The following is a 20,181-nucleotide window of genomic DNA, read 5'->3' as shown; positions in this document are numbered from 1 at the left end:
AACTTGGCGGCCTGGGTCACTAGAACTGGCAGTGACTCAGGTTTCCCATGCCCTAGAACCAGTTACTTTGGCGCCAACATCTTGGTGTTTTTCCTTCTGCACATGCACAGAATCTTTGTTTTAGCACTGTGCATGCACAAAGTATGTGTGCAGCATATGCATGGCCAAACAGCATGCCACTGAGTGAACCTGCAGTGAAAAAAATGAGAACCCACCCCTCCATTCCTCTGAGATCTTTCTATCCTGTCCTCGTTGGGTGTTTGACTGAAGGGGACCAATGATCGCAACTATTTCCCAGTGTAGTTTATAAATAAATAGACCTTTATCACAGTCAAAGACCATCAGTATAATAATAATAATATTTTTTTAAAAAAACAGAAAAACAGAACATCCAAGAACCGTTTCCGATTGTTAGAATCTAGACATTTTAGTATCTCTTTAGCAGATTCTTGGGTGATAAATGTGGTCCTTGACTTACAGCAGTTCGTTGACCATCCAAAGTTGGTCGTCACCCAAGTCAACAAAGACATGCTAGGTGTTGAGGTTCATGGACATCTGGAGACAAATGACTTACAAAATTCATGACTTTTGGCCAACCAAAATTGACCCATTGTAAATATACAAAAGATGTATATATCTCACACACATTTCCCCATGGTGGAATCTACTTACCTTCCCTACTGGTTTGGAAGTGCACATTTCAGTCCGTTCTCCCACATGCTTGCTTTTTCACCCTCTGCGCATGCGCAGAACACTTTGCGCATGCACAGAGGATTAAAAACATGAAAGTGGTGACATCTGGGCAAGTGAGTGGAGGCTTGTGCTGCCGCCACTACCAGTCCTCAAACCAGCAGCAGCAGCTGCTCCGGGTATACCCAGTTGGGGTCAAACCGGTAGCATTTTACCCCTGCTATTTCCTTACCCAAGGCTCTGTTTGGGGTTTATCTTGAGGATTGAAGAGAAGAGGCACATTAGCCATGAAGGGAGACAGCATTTCAGCAAAGTCTGTTATTTCAGGCCATTCTTCTGATTTTGGCTGGTTCTGAAAATTCAGGGCTCCAGCAGGGCTGTTTGCCTGATTGCAGAGTAGAAACGCGGTACACACAATTTCAGGTCTATCCTAGAAAAAGAGAAACGCAAAGAGAAACAGTTTCACAAAAGGGCCTCCCCTGCCTTTAAAATATAGGTGTTGTGGTTAGCTCTGGCCCAGCTCCTGCCCCAAGGACTGTGGATATGGGGGAGACATCCACATGCTGCAGGCCTGTTTTGCCCCCGGTGGAATCTGCTGATGAAGGCTCCTCTGACCAAGAAGACATGAGTGACAGGGAGGAGGAAAGTGTGGCAGACGGCTCAGAAGGAGATCAATTATCTAGCTCCTCCTTGGATTCAGAACAAGAGTTAATGATACAGTCACGCATGCGGAGAGCGATGCATAGGCAACAACAACTGAGAGATTATTATCAAAGAAAATGAGGCCACCTGTGGTTGGGTGGGGCTGTGGTAATTAGTGAGGCTGCTATAAATAGCAGCCTGTGGGTTTGGCCATTGTGGAAGATTATCTGATTGTTGTGTTTCGTGCCTGCCTTGCTGACTTCGACCTTTGTGTGCTCATTTTCCCCCACTTTGAAACTGAACCAGAACAAAGTGTGTTTCACTTTGTGAAAGAAGAAGGACTGTGAATTGCCTCACAGCTGCAAGCTAAATATCTCAGAACTGATAAGGGACTTGTACAAATTACCAGTTTGTTTAGAGATGAGTGCTCTTTGCTATACAAAAAGAGTTTTATTTGAATATTTGGTATAAAGAACATTGTTTTGAATTTTCAAACGTGTGTGTGTGTCTGAAATTTGTATCTTGGAATTTTTGGGAGGATTCTACCAGAGAGCTCGACAGAACAATTTATATGTTGAAAGAAACTTTTTTTTTCAATTACCTTTGATTTTTGTTGCAAATTTCATCTTTGCAGATTTGGGCTATGTGTTGACAGTCTGCCTTAGTTATATGTCCCTCTTTCCATTTTTTGTACTTGTCCTTTTTGTCTTTCATTTTGTCAGATCTTTGTCCGACCATGCCAATTTCAGAGTAACCAGCAATCATGCTGATTGCAAAGTAAATAATGAAATCAACCATCAGAAAATGGCTGACTTGAATCTGGTCTCCAGCAAAAGTAACAGAAGCATCAGCGCCAACCATCTCCCATAATAGTTCCAATGAAAGTTTACCTGAACTTGTTTACCAAGCTCTATAAGAATGATCACTCCTGTGTCCACCATCTTCTTGCATTTGAGTGACCAGTCCTGGAAGGGAAGATATTGGCATGCCCTCTCAAAAAACTTAGCAAGTCTTTCCTAGAAAAGGGAACGATATAGAGAAGGACATAAATTGTTTGGTTTTGCTCTGCTTTCCTTTGTTTTTTTCTCGTTTTTACTCTGCTGTTTCAGATTCTTTATAATTTTCCCAGTGGCTACAGCAAACTTCAAAAACAGATTTGAGAAGCGAGGGGTAAAAATGAAAAACTCACTTTGAATAAAGCTAGATTAGTGCCATAAAGGGATCTTGAGATGTTCATAGTAATGTTTAAGCCATGGTTAGTTTGATTACTATTTGCTGGTAATAATGGCTTAGTTCACATATCACACAAACTAATACCAGCGGGCCCCAGGGGAAGAGCCTTCTCTGTGGTGGCCCCGGCCCTCTGGAACCAACTCCCCCTGGAGATTAGAACTGCCCCCACCCTCCCTGTCTTTCGTAAATTACTCAAGACTCATTTATACCACCAGGCATGGGGGAGTTGAGATAGCTCTTCCCCCTAGGCCATTACAAGTTATGCATGGTATGTTTGTGTATATGTTTGGTTTTATAATAGGGGTTTTTAGTTGTTTTTTATTATTGGATTGTACATGTTGTGTTTATTATTGTTGTTAGCCGCCCCGAGTCTGCGGCATACAAATCCAATAAATTATTATTAAAAATTATTATTATAAACTACATATATCTCATATATCTTCTCCTATACTCCTATATCTCACATACAGTACTCCTATATCTCATATGTCTTCTCTTCTATCCCTATATCTTTTCTGCTATTCTCTCATTGATATATTTTATTCCTATATTTTCTCTTCTATTCTTTCTTTAATACATTTTACTCGAGTATATCCTCTATAACCTTCATTGTGTATTATTATGTATTGGACAAAATAAATAATAAAATAAACATTGATTTAAGTGACACTAAACAAGCCACTTTGTGCCTTAGTCTGATGTCTAAAATAGAATACAAATTTCTTTCAAATTTCCTAAAAACAATTCCTTCATTAATAAATAAATCAATAACTGTGTCCCCCTCCACCCCACTGTCCCTCCTCTAACATCTTTAAGTACTACAGTTCCCAAGACCAAAATACAGTAGTACTTACATCTGTATAATTGTCTTGAGCCATCTTTGCCATCATGACTACAGCGAGTTTACAAATAGTACATCTCAGGTTTTTCTAAGGAAACAAAAAGAGAGAGAAGAGTGATACTAGGAGAACAATTGTATTATATTTTAACCCTTTGTTTGAACCCTCTGAAACAAAACTGAGACCCAGGTCAATTATGGTGAACCTTTTTGGCACCAACTGCCCAAATTGGGAATATGTGTGTGTTGTGGTTGGCTCTGGGCCAGCTCCTGCCCCAAGGACTGTGGGGGTGGATGTGGGTGAATCCTCCCAGTGTCAGAGGCCTGTTTTACTGCCGACTGCTTCAGACAGCAAAGCAGCCTCGGAATCAGGGAGTGACTGTGAAATGGGACCCTCAGAGGGAGTCATGGCAGGCAGCCCCTTAGGAAGCAATTCATCCTCCTCCTTATCTTTGCTGGACTCTGATGAAGAAGCATTCATTGACGTACGCAGGCGAAGGGCCATGAATAGAAAAGAGCAGCTACGTAGGTATTACAAGAGATAAGAGAGTTCACCTGTGGTTGGATGTGGTTCAACTAATTAGGGCTGCTATTAAATGGGCAGCGTGCCGGCCTCTCAGTGTGGAAGATTATTCATTCATGCCAGTGGAAGTGGCTTTACTCTCTGGGTTCTCCAAGGACTCTCTGTGTTTTGTTATCAGGACTCTGAACTTAAACCATAGTCAAATGTGTAAGTTGGAAAACGTTTGAAGGAGAGTAGCTGTGACATCTTCACAGCTACTTGTTAAATGCTTTGTGTTTGTTTTTTGTTTTTTTTTCACCACATTCAAGTCTGTTTGCTTTGAAGGTGAGCCCTTTGACTACCAAAAGGGTGTTTTGCTTCTATTTTCCTTTGGATAAAGACAGTGTTCTTGACTTTTCACGTGTGTGTGTCTGCTTTTTCTACCTTTGCATTTAATTAGGGGCTCATGCCGAGAGCCCGGCAGAACAGGTGTGTGTGTGTACCAGAGCACTGGTCTTGAGGTTTCCGGCACTCCAGGACACATGAAGACCACCTGGCCAGAGCACATCCACACTCTGGAAACCCAAAGATCAGGTGGCTGGCGTGCACATGTGTACCGGCCACCTGGTCTTTGGGTTTTCTGGCACTCTGGCACACACAAAGACCAGTGTTGGCATGCTCCAGAATCCAGAAGAGCAGCTGGTGATGGCATGTACTGAATGTCCACAGAGATGGCATGCGTGCCCACACGTTTTAGCAACACAAAAATGTTGTAAAGAAGGAAATTGTATAAATTTACACGTTTTTAACTAAAAAAAAATGTTCAATAAAAAACTAAAAATAAAAACTTCATTATGAAAAAAATGAAATTAATTAATTAATCCATTACTTCCATCCATTAAAAAATTGCCTCAAAAATTTTCAGTGATAAAAGCACTGAATCAATTGCTAATGTAGTTGATACCATCAGCAATCCCTGAAGGTCGCTTTTGGAATAGTCTAGCAGTGAAATCTACTTACCTTCCCTAATGGTTCGGAAGCGCACAATTTGTTCACTTTGCTCATGCACGCACCACCGTCACATACACTTTTTCACCCTCTGGACATGCACAGAAAGCTTTGTGCATGGGTAGAAGGTTAAAAAAAGAAAATGGCAGAATCCTGGCGGGTGAGCGCAGCCTCGTGCCACCACTGCTACCATTCTCTCAACCACCAGCGGCCACTGCTATTAGTACACCTGAACTGGGCCGAACTGGTAGGTTTTCACCTCTGGAATAGTCCCTACAAGATATGTCTCTTTCAGCTGAGAAAATGTTAGTTGTTAAATATGCGCTGAGGTAAGCAGGTCCAAAAGAGATATACGCAGACCAAACCGATTGGAGGACTTTGTCACATGACCTTTCTCTGAACTAAAAAGGGAGGGGTGTTAAATATGCGCTGAGGTAAATGTAAATAGTTGAAATGGTTGGTGCGTTCTGATTGGCTAAGAATTTGACAGTAGGATTTTAGCGGGAAAAATAAAGCATAAAAGGAGCGCACTGGCACTGTTTATTCCCGTCACGTTCTTACTTGAAGTCACTTACAAAAAGAGCTGTCCTGTCCTTTACAAATAAAAATGTTACCTTTTGCAGAGGACAAAAGAAAAATCGTTTTGAAGAACCGACTGTCTCAGTATTTTTCATTAGTCATGACCTACCCTTTAACTTGCTTTGTGGATCTATTTCTGCAAGACTTTGGAGAAAAATTCCCATCTCTTCGATTGCAGAATTAGATCCACCACCAGTCAGATAATTTCAAAACGATTTTTCTTTTGTCCTCTGCAAAAGGTAACATTTTTGCAGGCAACGCCAGATTTGCAGCAAAGCTCTTGAGACAGGTTTATTTGCACTGAGGCTTGTACAGATCTCCTTAGTCATGAGATGCTTGTACTGTCTTGTCTCATCAATTTTCATCAGGTGATTTTATACCTGTAATCCGATTTGTTGTGGCATTACAGCCACATAATCAAGAGCTTATTATTACTATACATAAATATGCCTATTGAATAATGTGTTCCAGTATTCCAACATTAAGAGGTTGCCAAGAAGAGGAGGGGGAATCAATCTATTCTATACAGCACCCAAAGGCAGGATAAGAAGTAATGGATGGAAACTAAACAAGGAGAGAAGCAACCTAGAACTAAGGAGAAATTTCCTGAAAGCTAGAAAAGTTTAATCAGTGGAACAACTTGCCTCCAGAAGATGTGGTCGCTCCAACATTAGAAGTATTTAAGAAGAAATTGGACAACCATTTGTCTGAAATGATATAGGGCAGCGATAGCGAACCTTTTTTGACTTGGGAGCCAAAAGGGGGGCATATGTGCACACGCCCACACCCATAATTCCATCTGTTGCAGTAGGGCAGTGGTTCTCAATCTTTCTAATGCCATGACTTCTTAATACAGTTCCTCATGTTGTGGTGACCCCCAACCATAAGTCTAGTGCCAATTCTCCCAACAGAGCTTTAAGCTGATTGGCAGGAAGGTCAGAGGGACACCGCTACTGTAAAAGCTTTATTGGTCAGATTGTAAAAATATGTTCCAAGGTGCCATAATAGAAGCTTCAGTTCCTAACACCAAGGGGAATTTGTCTTTTCCCATGGTCTTAGGCAACCCTTATGAAACAGTCATTCGACACCCCCTCCAAAAGGGGTCCTGACCCCCCCCCCCAGGTTGAGAACCACTGCAGTAGGGAACAGCCGAAAGAAAGGATGGGAAAAGAATAACGGAATAATAGAATAGCAGAGTTGTAAGATATCTTGGTGGTCTTCTAATCCCCTGCTCAAGCAGAAGACTCTCTACATGTAATGTTGCACAGGTTCTTCAGAAATAAATGAACTATATAATCTCATCCATTTTCCTGGATTAATCCATTCAACATCTTCACAATACAGTCATACCTCGTCTTACGAACCTAATTGGTTCCAGGGGGAGGTTCGTAAGACGAAAGGTTCATAAGACGAAACATTGTTTCCCATAGGAAACAATGTAAAGTCAATTAATCCGTGCAACCAAAAAAAACCCGCTGCCGCCTGGCTGTCACCTTTTAAAACAGCCTGGGGGCTTCTCAGCGACCTCCCGAACGCTGAACGCCAAACCCGAACTTCCGGGTTCGGCGTTCGGGAGGCCGCCAAGAAGCCCCCAGGCTGTTTTAAAAGGTGACAGCCGGGCGGCGGGGCTTCCCAGCAGCCTCCGAACGCCGAACGCGGAAGTTCGGGTTTGGCGTTCAGCTTCGGGAGACGGCTGGGAAGCCGCGCGGCTGTTTTAAAAGGTCACAGCTGGGCTGGGGGGCTTCCCAGCAACCTCCCAAACATTTACCGAACTTCCAGGTTCGGGGTTCAGGAGGTTGCGGGGACGCCCCCCAGCTCGGCTGTGACCTTTTAAAACAGCTGCGCGGCTTCCCAGCAGCCTCTGAACGCTGAACGCGGAAGTTTGGGTTTGGCGTTCAGCGTTCGGAGGCTGCTGGGAAGCCGCGCAGCTGTTTTAAAAGGTCACAGCCGAGCTGGGGGGCGTCCCCGCAACCTCCTGACCCCCGAATCTGGAAGTTCGGCAAACGTTCGGGGTTCGGGAGGTTGCTGGGAAGCCCCCCAGCTCAGCTGTGACCTTTTAAAACAGCCGCGCGGCTTCCCAGCAGCCTCCAAACGCTGAACGCGGAAGTACGGGTTTGGCGTTCACCGTTCAGAGGCTGCTGAGAAGCCGTGCGGCTGTTTTAAAAGGTGACATCCGGGCTGGGGGGCTTCCCAGCAACCTCCTGAATCCCGAACCCAGAAGTTCGGCAAAAGTTCGGGGTTCGGGAGGTTTCTGGGAAGCCCCCAGCCCGGCTGTGACCTTTTAAAAGAGCCACGCGGCTTCCCAGCAGCTTCCCGAAGCTGAACGCCAAACCCGATCTTCCGCGTTCGGCATTTGGAGGCTGCTGGGAAGCCCCCCAGCCCGGCTGTCACCTTTTAAAACAGCCGCGCGGCTTCCCAGCAGCCTCCGAACGGTTCAGAAAAAAATTGCCTCTTCTTACAAACTTTTTTCGTGTTACGAACGCCAAACCCGAACTTCCGGGTTCGGCGTTCTGAGGCTGCTGGGAAGCCCCGCCGCCCGGTTGTCACCTTTTAAAACAGCCGGGGGGCTTCCCAACAGCCTCCCGAACGCCGAACCCGGAAGTTCGGGTTTGGTGTTCGTAACACGAAAAAAGTTCGTAAGAAGAGGCAAATTTTTTCTGAACCCCGGGTTCGTATCTCGAGTTGTTCGTAAGACAAGGGGTTTGTATCTTGAGGTACCACTGATTACCAATTATCCAGTGGAAATGTTCTCTCAACAGAGAGGAAGGACTAATTATTATGCAATGTGTTAAATTTATAATCTGAGTTTCGGGAGGCCCATAGGCTAAATCACTTTTATTTAATTGAATCACCTGAAAATTCTCACAAATCATGTGTCACTCAAATTGAAACAGCAGTGTGAAAATATTACAAAAGAGATGTCTAATGCTTATGAAAGAGTTCCTGAGAAAGAATGAAAATAAATTAGCTTTTGGACACTATTTAAAAGGAAAAAAACTTCAAGACTTTTAAATGAAGAAGAAAGTTTATAAAGCTGTGTTATTTGATCAAGGTTAAATATGTAATTTTTTTCCTAGCAGTATTTAAAGTAAATTAAAGTATTTAAATTTAAAATTATCCAATTTAAAATTCGAAGTTTTGTTCTTGCTTTACAAAACCAAAACCCAAAAAGGTCAAATTCTTGATTAAATACATAGACATGAAAATTCATAATCTGCTAAGGGTATAATAACTTTGATCAAAATACAATATGTGAAGAAATTAAGTGCTTTTTAAAATGTTTTATAGTTTAGGACTGGTGATTGATTTAATAATTGCATTGCATTTGCTAATTATAATGTCTATCTAGGGATTACTCCTGCTTTGCATAAATGTTTTGAATATTTTTTTAGTTTAAATGTCTGGCATATGCTTTTAGATAAAAACATCTAGAACAAGTAATTATGGTTACAGATTCTAATCAATTATAGTTATTTGTTAGATTTGTATTGTTTTGGGTCCTTTGTTATATAATATTGTCCAGCTAAAGTTGAACTTTTTTCATGGAAACTACTACATAGTTATATGTATGTTAGATTTTCATTTGATAGTTACTGTATATAGCAACATTTACATTTTATGTAGCAAGAATATACTTTTTCTGCTTCAGCTCCTGACTAACTCCAGATTTATTTTTCAGCATTTCAGTCTTTAGTTACCCAGATGATATACTAACTGTATTATAGTTCCTAATCATTAACATTCTCCAAAAACCATCAAGAACATATTTAGAAAGCTAATATGCAACTTTTTCCTTATGTAATAAACATTCTACTTACTAGTATTTCCAGAATTAAAATCTGCAATGTATATTGAAAAGATGGATGGACAGAAATACAATTTTTACTCTCATTCACATGACAAATTCATAATTTGGAATAATATTAATCTGAAAATGGCAGAGATTTTTGTTTGTTTTGTTGCTTTAAGTCATATAGGGTCTCTTTGTTGTTTTTTAATGAGTTTTTCCAAAAAATTGGATTGTCTAAATTGTCATAATAGTAGTTTACCCATTAAAATATATTTCAACTTCATCATTTGGCCAAACACATTAGAAACATCAAAAACTCTTGAATTACTGTCAGCACTGAAATGTCATATAAATAAATCTAAATGTATGCTGTCTTCGATCTAGGAAATTTCTAGATAGAAAGAATGAGATCAAAATGGATATTAGTTATTTGCATAAACTTTCCATTTCTGTATTTCTATCTCTTTATCATTGAGTTGTAGGGCTGGAAGGTCTTCTAAACCAACCCTCTGCTCAAGGCACAAGTTTCATACCATCCCAGACAAATGGTTGTCCAGTCTATTTTTGAAAACCTCCAGTGATGGAGCATCCACAACCTCTCCTTACTTCTAGGTTGCATCTCTCTGACAAGCTTCCATCTGTTACTTCTTGTTCTGCTCTCTAGTGCCCTAGAGTAGTGATTTTCAACCAGTGTGCTGCGGCACACTAGTGTGCCGTGAGACATGGTCAGGTGTGCCATGGGGAAATTAAACATGGGTCCCCAAACTACCATTCCTGCCAGGATATCCCATTTGTGTTCATCGAAACAGGCCCAGGTTTCACACTAAGTGAGTATAAATACATTTAGAAACTATATTATTAACTATATGTATAATATGTACTGTGTTAGAGTGTCATTTTGTGTCATTTTAGTTGGTGGTGTGCCCCAGGATTTTGTAGGTGTAAAAAATGTGCCGCGGCTCAAAAAAGGTTGAACATCACTGCCCTAGAGCAGTGTTTCCCAACCTTGGTAACTTGAAGATATTTGGACTTCAACTCCCAGAATTCGCCAGCCAGCATTCGCTGGCTGGGGAATTCTGGGAGTTGAAGTCCAGATATCTTCAAGTTGCCAAGGTTGAGAAACACTGCCCTAGAGAATAAATCAATTCCCTCTTCTTTGGGACATCTCCTAAAGTACTGAAAGACAGTTTTCATAATCCTTAGCTTCAATAGGCTAGACCAGGGATAGGCAAAGTTGGCCCTTCTGTGACATGTGGGCTTTAACTCCCAGAATTCCTGAGCTAGCATGATCGGCTCAGGAATTCTGGGAGTTGAAGTCCACAAGTCATAAAAAAGCCAACTTTGCTTACCCCTGGGCTAGATATACAGTACTTAGCTCCCTGAACCATTCATCATACAATTTAGCCTCCAGACCGTTTAACAACATGGTTGTTCTTTGCACACTTTCCAGGATCTTAGCATATTTTTTTGGTATCATGGTGACCAGAACTGGATGCAATATGTAAATGATGGATTCTAGAGGTGGATTAGTTCCATCTTGGATGCAGAGCATAGATTTAGCTTAGCTAACAATGAACAGTAAGTTAATGTATTTGAAATAAAAATAGTAGGATCATGTTCTTAAACTAGTTTCTCTCCCAAGAGAAATTTCTACTTGTCTCTACTTTTGTAAGGTAAAAGTCTCAGAGATCCGGCAACTGTGGCACCTAATATAATATTCCTTCCCCAAGATACAATCGGCTCCCATTTTAATGGCATGTTGTAGACTTCTTTAAAATAGAATTATTTGGAAGAGTTTTTGCAATTATTATTATTATTATTATTATTATTATTATTATTATTATTATTATTAGATTTGTATGCCGCCCCTCTCCGAAGACTCGGGGCAGCTAACAACAATGAAAAAACAATGAAAACAAATCTAATATTAAAAATAATCTAAAAAATCTAAATTTAAAGAACCATTCATACATACAAGCATACCATGTATAAATTCTATAAGCCTAGGGGGAAGTGAAATTTCAGTTCCCCCATGCCTGATGACAGAGGTGGGTTTTAAGGAGCTTGCGAAAGGCAAGGAGGGTGGGGGCAACTCTGATATCTGGGGGGAGCTGGTTCCAGAGGGTCGGGGCCGCCACAGAGAAGGCTCTTCTCCTGGGTCCCACCAAACGACATTGCTTAGTCGATGGGACCCGGAGAAGGCCAACTCTGTGGGACCTAACCGGTCACTGGGAGTTTGTGTGGCAGAAGGCGGTCCCGGCAATGTGATAGTTCCCATCTATTTATGTATTTCACTTATTGGTTTTATTTTTAATTTTACTACACCTTTATGCATTTAAATGTATGCATATTTGAAGTTTGATTTAATTTTACTATTATTTTATGGAAGATTTCAAGTCATGGATGGAAAAATATTGTAAGCTGCCAATAGTCATTTGATTACAAAGGAGAACATTTATTTCATTGTAAAATTCCAAATCACCACTAGGTAAATGATGCAGTCTTCAACAGATACACAAATACAGATCTAACTTTCTGGGGAATTCCAGCAGTTGAAGTCCACACCTCTTAAATTCACCAAGTTTGAAAACACTAACCTTAGATGATATAGTGAAATGGCGATATTATGAAGAATGAAATTGAATTTTTTATTACAGTGTCATGTATACTCACAGGGTTATTAACTTGTAGTATCTGGTGACAGCGCTCCAAGCTTCCACACTTCAGAGCAGTAGCAAAATCCTGACACAATATTGATGGATCTTCTGTACATTCTTTCTGTAATGTCACAGGATTTCCAGCAGCTGTCCAAAAGGAGAAGAGAGACAATAGATGTTAGGTGTTCGACAGAAAATAGCTTTGTCTCATAGTGAAACCAAGTGCTACTTTCCATCATGGATATGAGCCCTACTTGGATATAGATTTGATCAGGGGTGGGTTCCATCCAGCTCAGACCGGTTCGTCCTAACCAGTAGCAAACCACTAGTGACATCATGATGATGTCACCAAACTGGATCGGTCAGTGCCACCTTTTTTTAAAAAATAATTTTTAAAAAAAAAATATTTTTCTTCCACGCATGCACAGAAGCTGAATTTTCAACACCATGCATGCAGTCACCATTTGGTTTTCAGCATTTGGGGTTTTTAAAATTTTGTTGGGGGTTGTACTGTACAGTGGTACCTCGACATACGAGTTTAATTCGTTCCAGACCTGAGCTCGTATGTCGATCAACTCGCATCTCGAACGAATGCCTTTAGACTTTGTTTTTCGCGCTGAGATAAATGGAAGCATGGAATTCCTGCGCCACCTAGTGGATGCTCGGCTCACATCCTGAATTTGAGCTTGGGTGTCGAACAGAAATTTTGCTCGCATCTCGGCTCGTAACTTGGAATACTCACATGTGGAGCAGCTCGTATCTAAAGGTACTACATGGAATTCCCAATGACCTGAGATAGGCAGATGTTGTTTAATAATATTAAATGTATCATCACAGGATGTAAATGCTTCAATTTTGGTCGGCCTTAGGCAGCAAACATACCTAATACTCCTGTCTCCTATTTTCCCCACAACAACCACCTTTGAGATGAGTTGGACTGAGGGAGAGAATGACTGGCCCACAGCCAGCTTTCATGGCTTAAGGAGAGATTATAATTCACAATCTCCTTATTTCCTGGCTAACACCCAAATCACTACATCCAAATGGCTCTTTTGATCTTTTCATTCAGGTGCAAAAAAAAAAAAAAAAAGGCTGTATCACTACGAGTGGCAGAATTGGCTTTATCCATGTATGCCTCTTGTTTGCATTATGACTGCAGAAATGGAAATACAGTGATACCTTGTCTTACAAACTTAATTGGTTCCGGGACGAGGTTCTTAAGGTGAAAAGCTTGTAAGATGAAACAGTGTTTTCCATAGGAATCAATGGGAAAGCGATTAATGCGTGCAAGCCCAAAACTCACCCCTTTTGCCAGCCAAAACGCCCATTTTTTGTGCTGTTGGGATTCTCCTGAGGCTCCCCTCAATGGGAAACCCCACCTCCGGACTTCCGTTGCCAGCGAAGCACCCGTTTTTGCACTGCTGGGATTTCCCTGAGGCTCCCCTCCATGGGAAACCCCACCTCTGGACTTCCGTTGCCAGCGAAGCACCCGTTTTTGCACTGCTGGGATTCCCCTGCTGGGATTTCCCTGCGGCATCACAAAAACACGGAAGTCTGGAGGTGTGGTTTCCCATGGAGGGGAGCCTCAGGGGAATCCCAGCAGTGCAAAAATGGGTGCTTCGCTGGCAACGGAAGTCCGGAGGTGGGGCATCCCAGCGGCGGCAGTAGGTTTGTAAGGTAAAAATAGTTTGTAAGAAGAGGCAAAAAAATCTTAAACCCCGGGTTTGTATCTCGAAAAGATTGTATGATGAGGCGTTTGTAAGACGAGGTATCACTGTACAGATATTTGAACAGATCTGCAAGATAGTCCTTCTGCAGCTGCTTGTTACAGATTAAAGTGCAATTGATGGGGCCAATCAATGAATGAAATTAACTATCTGACACAACAGATAGTTGATATAGAAACACAAAATGAGTTCCAATCCTGCGATGCATTATTGCTAACAAATTTGAATTGTAAAATTCTAGATCAACATTAGGTGGCAGTAAATATTTAGTTTTCTATATCTCTTCTGCCATCTAGTGCTCATCTACATTCTACGAACTCAAAAGCCCATAATGAAGGTTCCCTCGGTTTCCCTTACTGTCCTCATTGCAGCCACTCTCCCAAATGTTCAATAAATGGTCCAGTCCTTCAGAATAAATAAATCCACAATGCTTTCTATTAGGGAGTATCCACCAACAGTTTAATCAAAATTTCATCTATCTGATTATTCATATTACCCCTGCAGCAAGACTAGCTTTTGCCCAAATGTGGAAAAAAGAAGAAATCCCACAAGATGAGTTAGTATTAGAAAAAATAACTCAATGCGCAGAAATGTCTAAATTGACCCTCAAAATTAAAGGCAAAGAAGACTCTCAATTTTATGATTGTTGGAATTTACTCTACCACTGGTTAGAAAATAGAAAAAAATCCTACGAACATTTAAATATGAAAAAAAATTATACCTGATGAAAGCAAACAGAGCAAATAAGATAAAGTTATGAATTATTAAGTTAGACTATCATCTGATTTCTATGTTACTTAAATATTTTGCTTCTATCTTCTTTTCTGTGTTATCTAAAAGAGACAAAATGATTTTTGACAATTGAATTTTGACAATAACTATAACTGGGCTAAAGAAAATTTACATAGTTTCAGAAGAATATATAGACCGATCTTGTACTCGCCTATATTTTAATATGTATTTTTGATGTATTGGGTTTTTTGTATTACTTCTTTTTTTTCCTTCTTTTTTATTTCTTACCTTTTTCTGTATTATATTTATAAATAAACTTATTCAATAAAAATATTTTTTTTTAAAAAGAAACAAAAAGGGACAATAAAAGTTATAGTGAGCAATTGATAGATTGGTAGATTCATTCATTCAGAGGTGGGCTGCTAAGGTGGAACGGTGATGTGGCTCTGAGTGCTAGCGGAGTCCAGCACAATTCTGCTACTGCAGCGGTGCAGGTAGCAGAATCGCACTTGGAGCCGCAGGTGTGCCCGTGTTTCGGTGTGCTTTTTTGTCATAGTTGGATACAACTCTGTGCTATTTAAGTAATTGCTTGCAACATATTACAAACTATTTCCTGAGTCTACGAGGAGCTTCTCTCTAGATTCAATGTTTCACAATTTCCACTAATAATGTTAGAGTATAACCACAAGAAGTGGAAAGACCAAAAGAGATTAGTCTGTAGGTGTGCATTTATATTGGAATCATATACAGTATATACACAATGTGTGGTTTTCTACAGCAGTGTTTCCCAACATTATTCACATTTACAAAATCCTGGGGAACATTGAGCGGGGGTGGGGGTGGGGCTAAAAAAAGTTTGGACAAAAAACCTCTCTCTTCCTCCCTTTTGCTCTATTTCTCTCTCTCTCTCCCTCTTTCTCTCTCTTCCTTCCTTCCTCTTTCTTTCCCTCTCTCTCTCCATCCCTCTTTGTTTCTCTCTTCCTTCCTCTCTTTTTTGCTCTCTTTCTCTCTCCCTCCTTCCCTCCCTCTTTCTCTCTCTCTCTCTTGCTCTCTCTCTCTTGCTGTCTTTCTCTCTCTTTCTCTCTCCCCACTCTCTCTCCCTCTCTCTCTCTTTCTTACTATCTCTCTCTCTTTCTCTCTCTCTTTTGCTTTCTATCTCTTTCTCTCCCCCCTCTCTCTCCCTCACTTTCTCTCTCTCTTTCTTGCTATCTGTCTCTTTCTCTCTCCCCCTCTCTCTCTCCCTCTCTTGCTATCTCTTTCTCTCTCTTGCTATCTCTCTCTCTCTCTCTTTCTTTCTTTCTTTCTTTCTCTCTCTCTTTCTCGTACACCACGCCGCAGCAGTGGCATTGGGCAGTAGTGGCATTGGGCAGTAGCCATGGGATGGTGGCAGGGTGGTCAGCTGTGAGGCGGAGCTCCAGAACGGAGGCACCGACGGCGGCGTGTTGCTAGACGCCGTACATGCTGCCGTTGCACTGGGCATGAGCGTGGGGCTGGAGCCTCCGTCCCGGCCCAGCCAACAGGCAAGTGCCAGCCACGCAATGCCAGCACATACGGTGTACAGCAACATGTCCAGCTGCCACTGTCAGTGCCTCTGTCTTGGAGTTCCGGCTCGCAGCCGACCACCCTGCCACCGCCCAGCGGCTACTGCCTGGTGCCTCTGCTGCCGCCACCCTCCCGCTGCCACTGCCCTCCTGCCGGGCCCCAAAGCTCACCTGCTGCCGCCGCCAGGGAAGCTCCAGCCAGGTGGGGCGCTGCAGCTGCCAGAAAACTTGGAAGGCGCAAAGAAGGAAGCTCAGCTTCCGGTCTCACAACTTTTTGCTCTTCGCACTCTCAGCAAAAAGTTGCGAGACCAGAAGCTGAGCTTCCTTCTTTGTGGCACACCTGTCCATGGCACACTGGTTGGGAAACACTGTTCTACAGTGTGGGAATCCGCTGAATCATTTTTATTTCCAAAATTATACAGGTTTTATATGCTATACTCGAGTTAGACATATCTATAATAACATGCAATGAATTTGCTATCTTTTCAGCTCAAACACTGGGAGATGCTGATGCAAATACTGTATTTAAAACCTGCAAAAACTAAAATGTGTGTGGGAGGGGGGGTTGTTGTTACTTGGAATATAAGCCAGAATAAGAACAGCTTCAACAGCTGTTACTAGTATCTTGATAACTGAATCCTTTCTTGGGAAGGTAAGTGAATTTTCTGCTCTGATGTTCTGTCTGTACTGTAGGGAAGGGGAGGGAAGAGAAGGAAAGTGAAAGGAGGGGAGGGGAGGGAAAAGGGGAAGGAAAGGAAAGGGGAAAGAGGCTGGGAGAGGAGTGGGAGAGGAGAAACGGGGGAAAGGGAGAGGTGGAGAGAAAATTTCCAGTGCTGATTCCCAACTCCCAAAAAACTCAATGGAGATGCCATCTGGAAGCTAGAAGCTGTTCTGTCCAGTCGGATCAATTGTCAGAAATAAAGACCTACACACATGTTTGCTCAAAAGCATTCATAGGCAAAAGTCTATTTCTGCAATACAAGGGTTAATGCAAGGAATGCATGCTGGCAGCGTCGGGGATGTTAGCCAGATAGAGTCATAAATCTCCACTAAAGAGGCGTCTCTGGTTTTAAACTGCAATCACTCAGTCCAGAGAATAAAATAGCTCCTGTCACGTTCAGGAATCCAAATCTGTGAAAGCAAAAGAAGTCTCTCAACTCTGAGGCACCTTCGGAGTTGTTTGCCACACACCCTTCCCCATCAGCCGGTCCTTATATACTGCCAAGGTGTGACAAATGTCCCACGGATCTATTTCACACCAAGAACCCCTTCTTGTGAGATGTTCATGCCTAATTCTCATTCTCCTTATCCTTGCATCTAAGAGGGGGTTCTGATCCCCAAAGTCCCAATCATCCTCTGACTTACTCAATTCCATAACTGGGGATTCTACAGTCTCTGGATGACCCTCAGTCTCTTTCCTCATTCTCACTCTTAGACTCAGATGGTAAGAACACTGGCCTGCGATGCCAGTACGCATCCGTCTCCTGGTCCTTGAAATCCGTGACCAGTTGAGTTGGACGTGGACCATTCACAACAGAAGTCACTTGCATTGATGGTGATTTATTTATTTGTTTATTTGTTTATTTTTATTTCTCAAACATGTGTAAGATAGTAGAAGTTTGTATAAACATGACATAAGTAAAAAGTAACAATAAAATAGGACAACAGGACAGTAGGACAGGGATGGTAGGCATAGTGGTGCGCTTATGCACGGCCCTTACAGACCTCAACTGTAGACAATCTAAGGTTAAAGTTTTTGGGGTTTGGGGAAGAAACCACAGAGTCGGGTAGTGCATTTCAGACATTCTGTTTCTTTATTTGAATAAGGAGATATCTCTGAAGCGATGACTCAGTGGGTCATGAGTGGCCCAGCAAATATTAAAAGGGGATGTTCCATGGGACAAATAATGATAACTTCAATGATAAGCAACCTGCTCTGCAGCTTATAAAGATATAATACAACTGTATGTCAACTTTGGGAAGATGCTGACACCAGAAGAGCACAAACAAGATTTTCAGGCTCTAATTATACTCCAGCCTCTTATAGATTCGTGCACACTGTACATTGTGCCAGAACTTTTGCACAGTATGCCTTCTTTCCTCTGCTGGCAGTTCTCCAAATTAGAATTCTGGCATTGTCGTCCATATAACAAGAAGGCTTTGGAAGATGTTTTAAGAGAATACATTAAAACAAAATAAAACAGCCATTTTGTTACATTTAGCAAGTACAGAATGCTGGTTTCGATGGGTGAGGGTGTAACAGATAGGATGGATCCATACTTAGGCTGCCACCGTACTAGGGGATTTGACTTGGGCCTACATGTCTCATTTAATTATCAAGGTAGGGCAGATGCAGAATTATTTTTTGTAATTTTGAAAGAACAGAAAGGTCCCAGTTGGGACAACGTCCATTCATATCAAATGCGGTGAAGTGAAAACCGTTTCAGAGAAGTGTATTATAAGGCAGGATTGTTTTGAGAGCAGTTAATGGCCTTTGCAAGAGGCACTTGTGTAAGTTGTGGGTTTTATGCCAGGCTAAAACAGGTTCAACAGAGGGAAAAAAATGTTACCTGAGATCCTTATGTATGTCCAAGACAAATATTAACTTCATTAAAGAAATTTAGGCATTTTGTGAATAGAGAACCCCCTTGTACATTAAGCACTAGTTTAACATTGAATGGGCATGGTTAGGAGCACTTGAAAAATTGTTGAACTTCTCTAGCATATATAAACTCTTTGGGAAGTTAAATATAAAATATGAATCAGTCTGTGAGGACACACACACATACACTTATTCCAGGTTAAAGCAGGTGGAAAATATGTCCAAGGATGACAAAGGATTAATGTTGGGTGAACCCCACAAAGTTCGGGTTCGGCACCCGAATTTTTTAAAAAGTTCGGGTTCGGCACCCGAACCCAAACTCGAACTTTTGCCGAACTTCTGAGTTTGGCATTCGGGAGACCGCCGAGAAGCACACCGGCTGTTTCTGAAGGTGACAGCTGGGCGGTGGCACTTCCTGGCGCTCTCCTGAACCCGAACCTGAACCCGAACCCGAACCTGAACCCGAACCCGAACTTTTGAAAAAATTCATGTTCGGGTTCAGTATACTGAACTGCGCAAAGTTCAGTACGAACCCAAACTTTGTGGGTTCGGTTCGCCCAACACTACAAAGGATTGGTTTGGCATAGCACAGCTTTCACACAACCAATTAACTAAGATACTATCAAGGCTTATAAAATAAATTGCTTAACTGTGTTTATCTGAACCCCATTTTGAAGTACATATTTGATGTTTGACAGAAGAGTAGACCTTCTTAAGTGCTAATATATTTGTCCAAATTTGTGTAGTAATACACATTTTCTTGAGATTTGCATCTGTAAATTCATGCTCCAATAATAATAACTATCAGAATCCAATAATATTTCTGATAGTTTTCAGAGATCACTCTGTATAATCACTCTTCATATTGATCAAGTAATTAATGAACCCAGCACTCATATTATTGCCTCTCCTATTATCCTAACATAGACCCTCTGTAAACCTATTATCCTTTTACGGTCTCTCTCTATTATCTTAAATCTGGGATAAAGTTATCATAAGAAATATAAATTATTTTCTACCTCATCACAAAATCTTTTTTCGTTGATAAAATGCTTTTTCCTTGAAGATTTCCTTACTTATCTGTACTTATGTGTAGGTGGCTTTTACGCCCCAAATCTTTTTCTTCTTCTCAAGTCTCAAGAAATCTAAATGATTGAGACATAAGATGCATTACTCCACAATCAAATTGCTTCTGTTATCTGATTTCAAGGTGGTGTGGTTATGATCAGATTATGGTGCCCTGCTTATAAAATTAATATAGTCAGCCACAAGCTATTTAAAATAACTACATCCACATGACTGAAGCTTGCTATATAATTATATTTTCTTCTCTCTCCCTCTCTCTTTCTCTCTTTCTTGAGAATAAGTCATATAATAAGTTATATGTGTTTCTGTATGTGTGTGTAAGAATAGCATAGCGTAGCGTAGCGTAGAATAGCATAGCATAGAATAGCATAGAATAGAATAGAATAGAATAGAATTTTTTGGCCAAGTGTGATTGGACACACAAGGAATTTGTCTTGGTGCACATGCTCTCAGTGTACATAAAACAAAAGATAAATTTATCAAGAATCACAAGGTACAACACTTAATAATAGCCAGGGTACAAATAAGCAATCAAATCATATTAGGAACCAGCC

General features: G+C 41.3%; 1 protein-coding gene across 1 annotated transcript in view; it reads right to left on the bottom strand.

Moving 5' to 3' along the window:
* The window catches only part of LOC139168329 (prosaposin-like), a 50,918-nt gene that overhangs the window by 23,561 nt on the left and 7,176 nt on the right, over window positions 1–20,181 (bottom strand). Inside the window, exons 2-5 of the mRNA XM_070753909.1 lie at window positions 11,956–12,086; window positions 3,420–3,494; window positions 2,223–2,348; window positions 923–1,120 (exon numbers count right to left, since the gene is read on the bottom strand). Of these exons, the coding sequence (XP_070610010.1) occupies window positions 923–1,120; window positions 2,223–2,348; window positions 3,420–3,494; window positions 11,956–12,086 (530 nt within the window). The remainder of the gene's footprint in view (window positions 1–922; window positions 1,121–2,222; window positions 2,349–3,419; window positions 3,495–11,955; window positions 12,087–20,181) is intronic.

This window comes from Erythrolamprus reginae, chromosome 5 (assembly GCF_031021105.1).
Source record: "Erythrolamprus reginae isolate rEryReg1 chromosome 5, rEryReg1.hap1, whole genome shotgun sequence".
NCBI classification, from domain to species: Eukaryota; Metazoa; Chordata; class Lepidosauria; order Squamata; family Dipsadidae; genus Erythrolamprus; species Erythrolamprus reginae.
The sequence above is the reverse complement of the archived record's forward strand: the minus strand, read 5'-3'. Positions and strand labels throughout refer to the sequence as shown.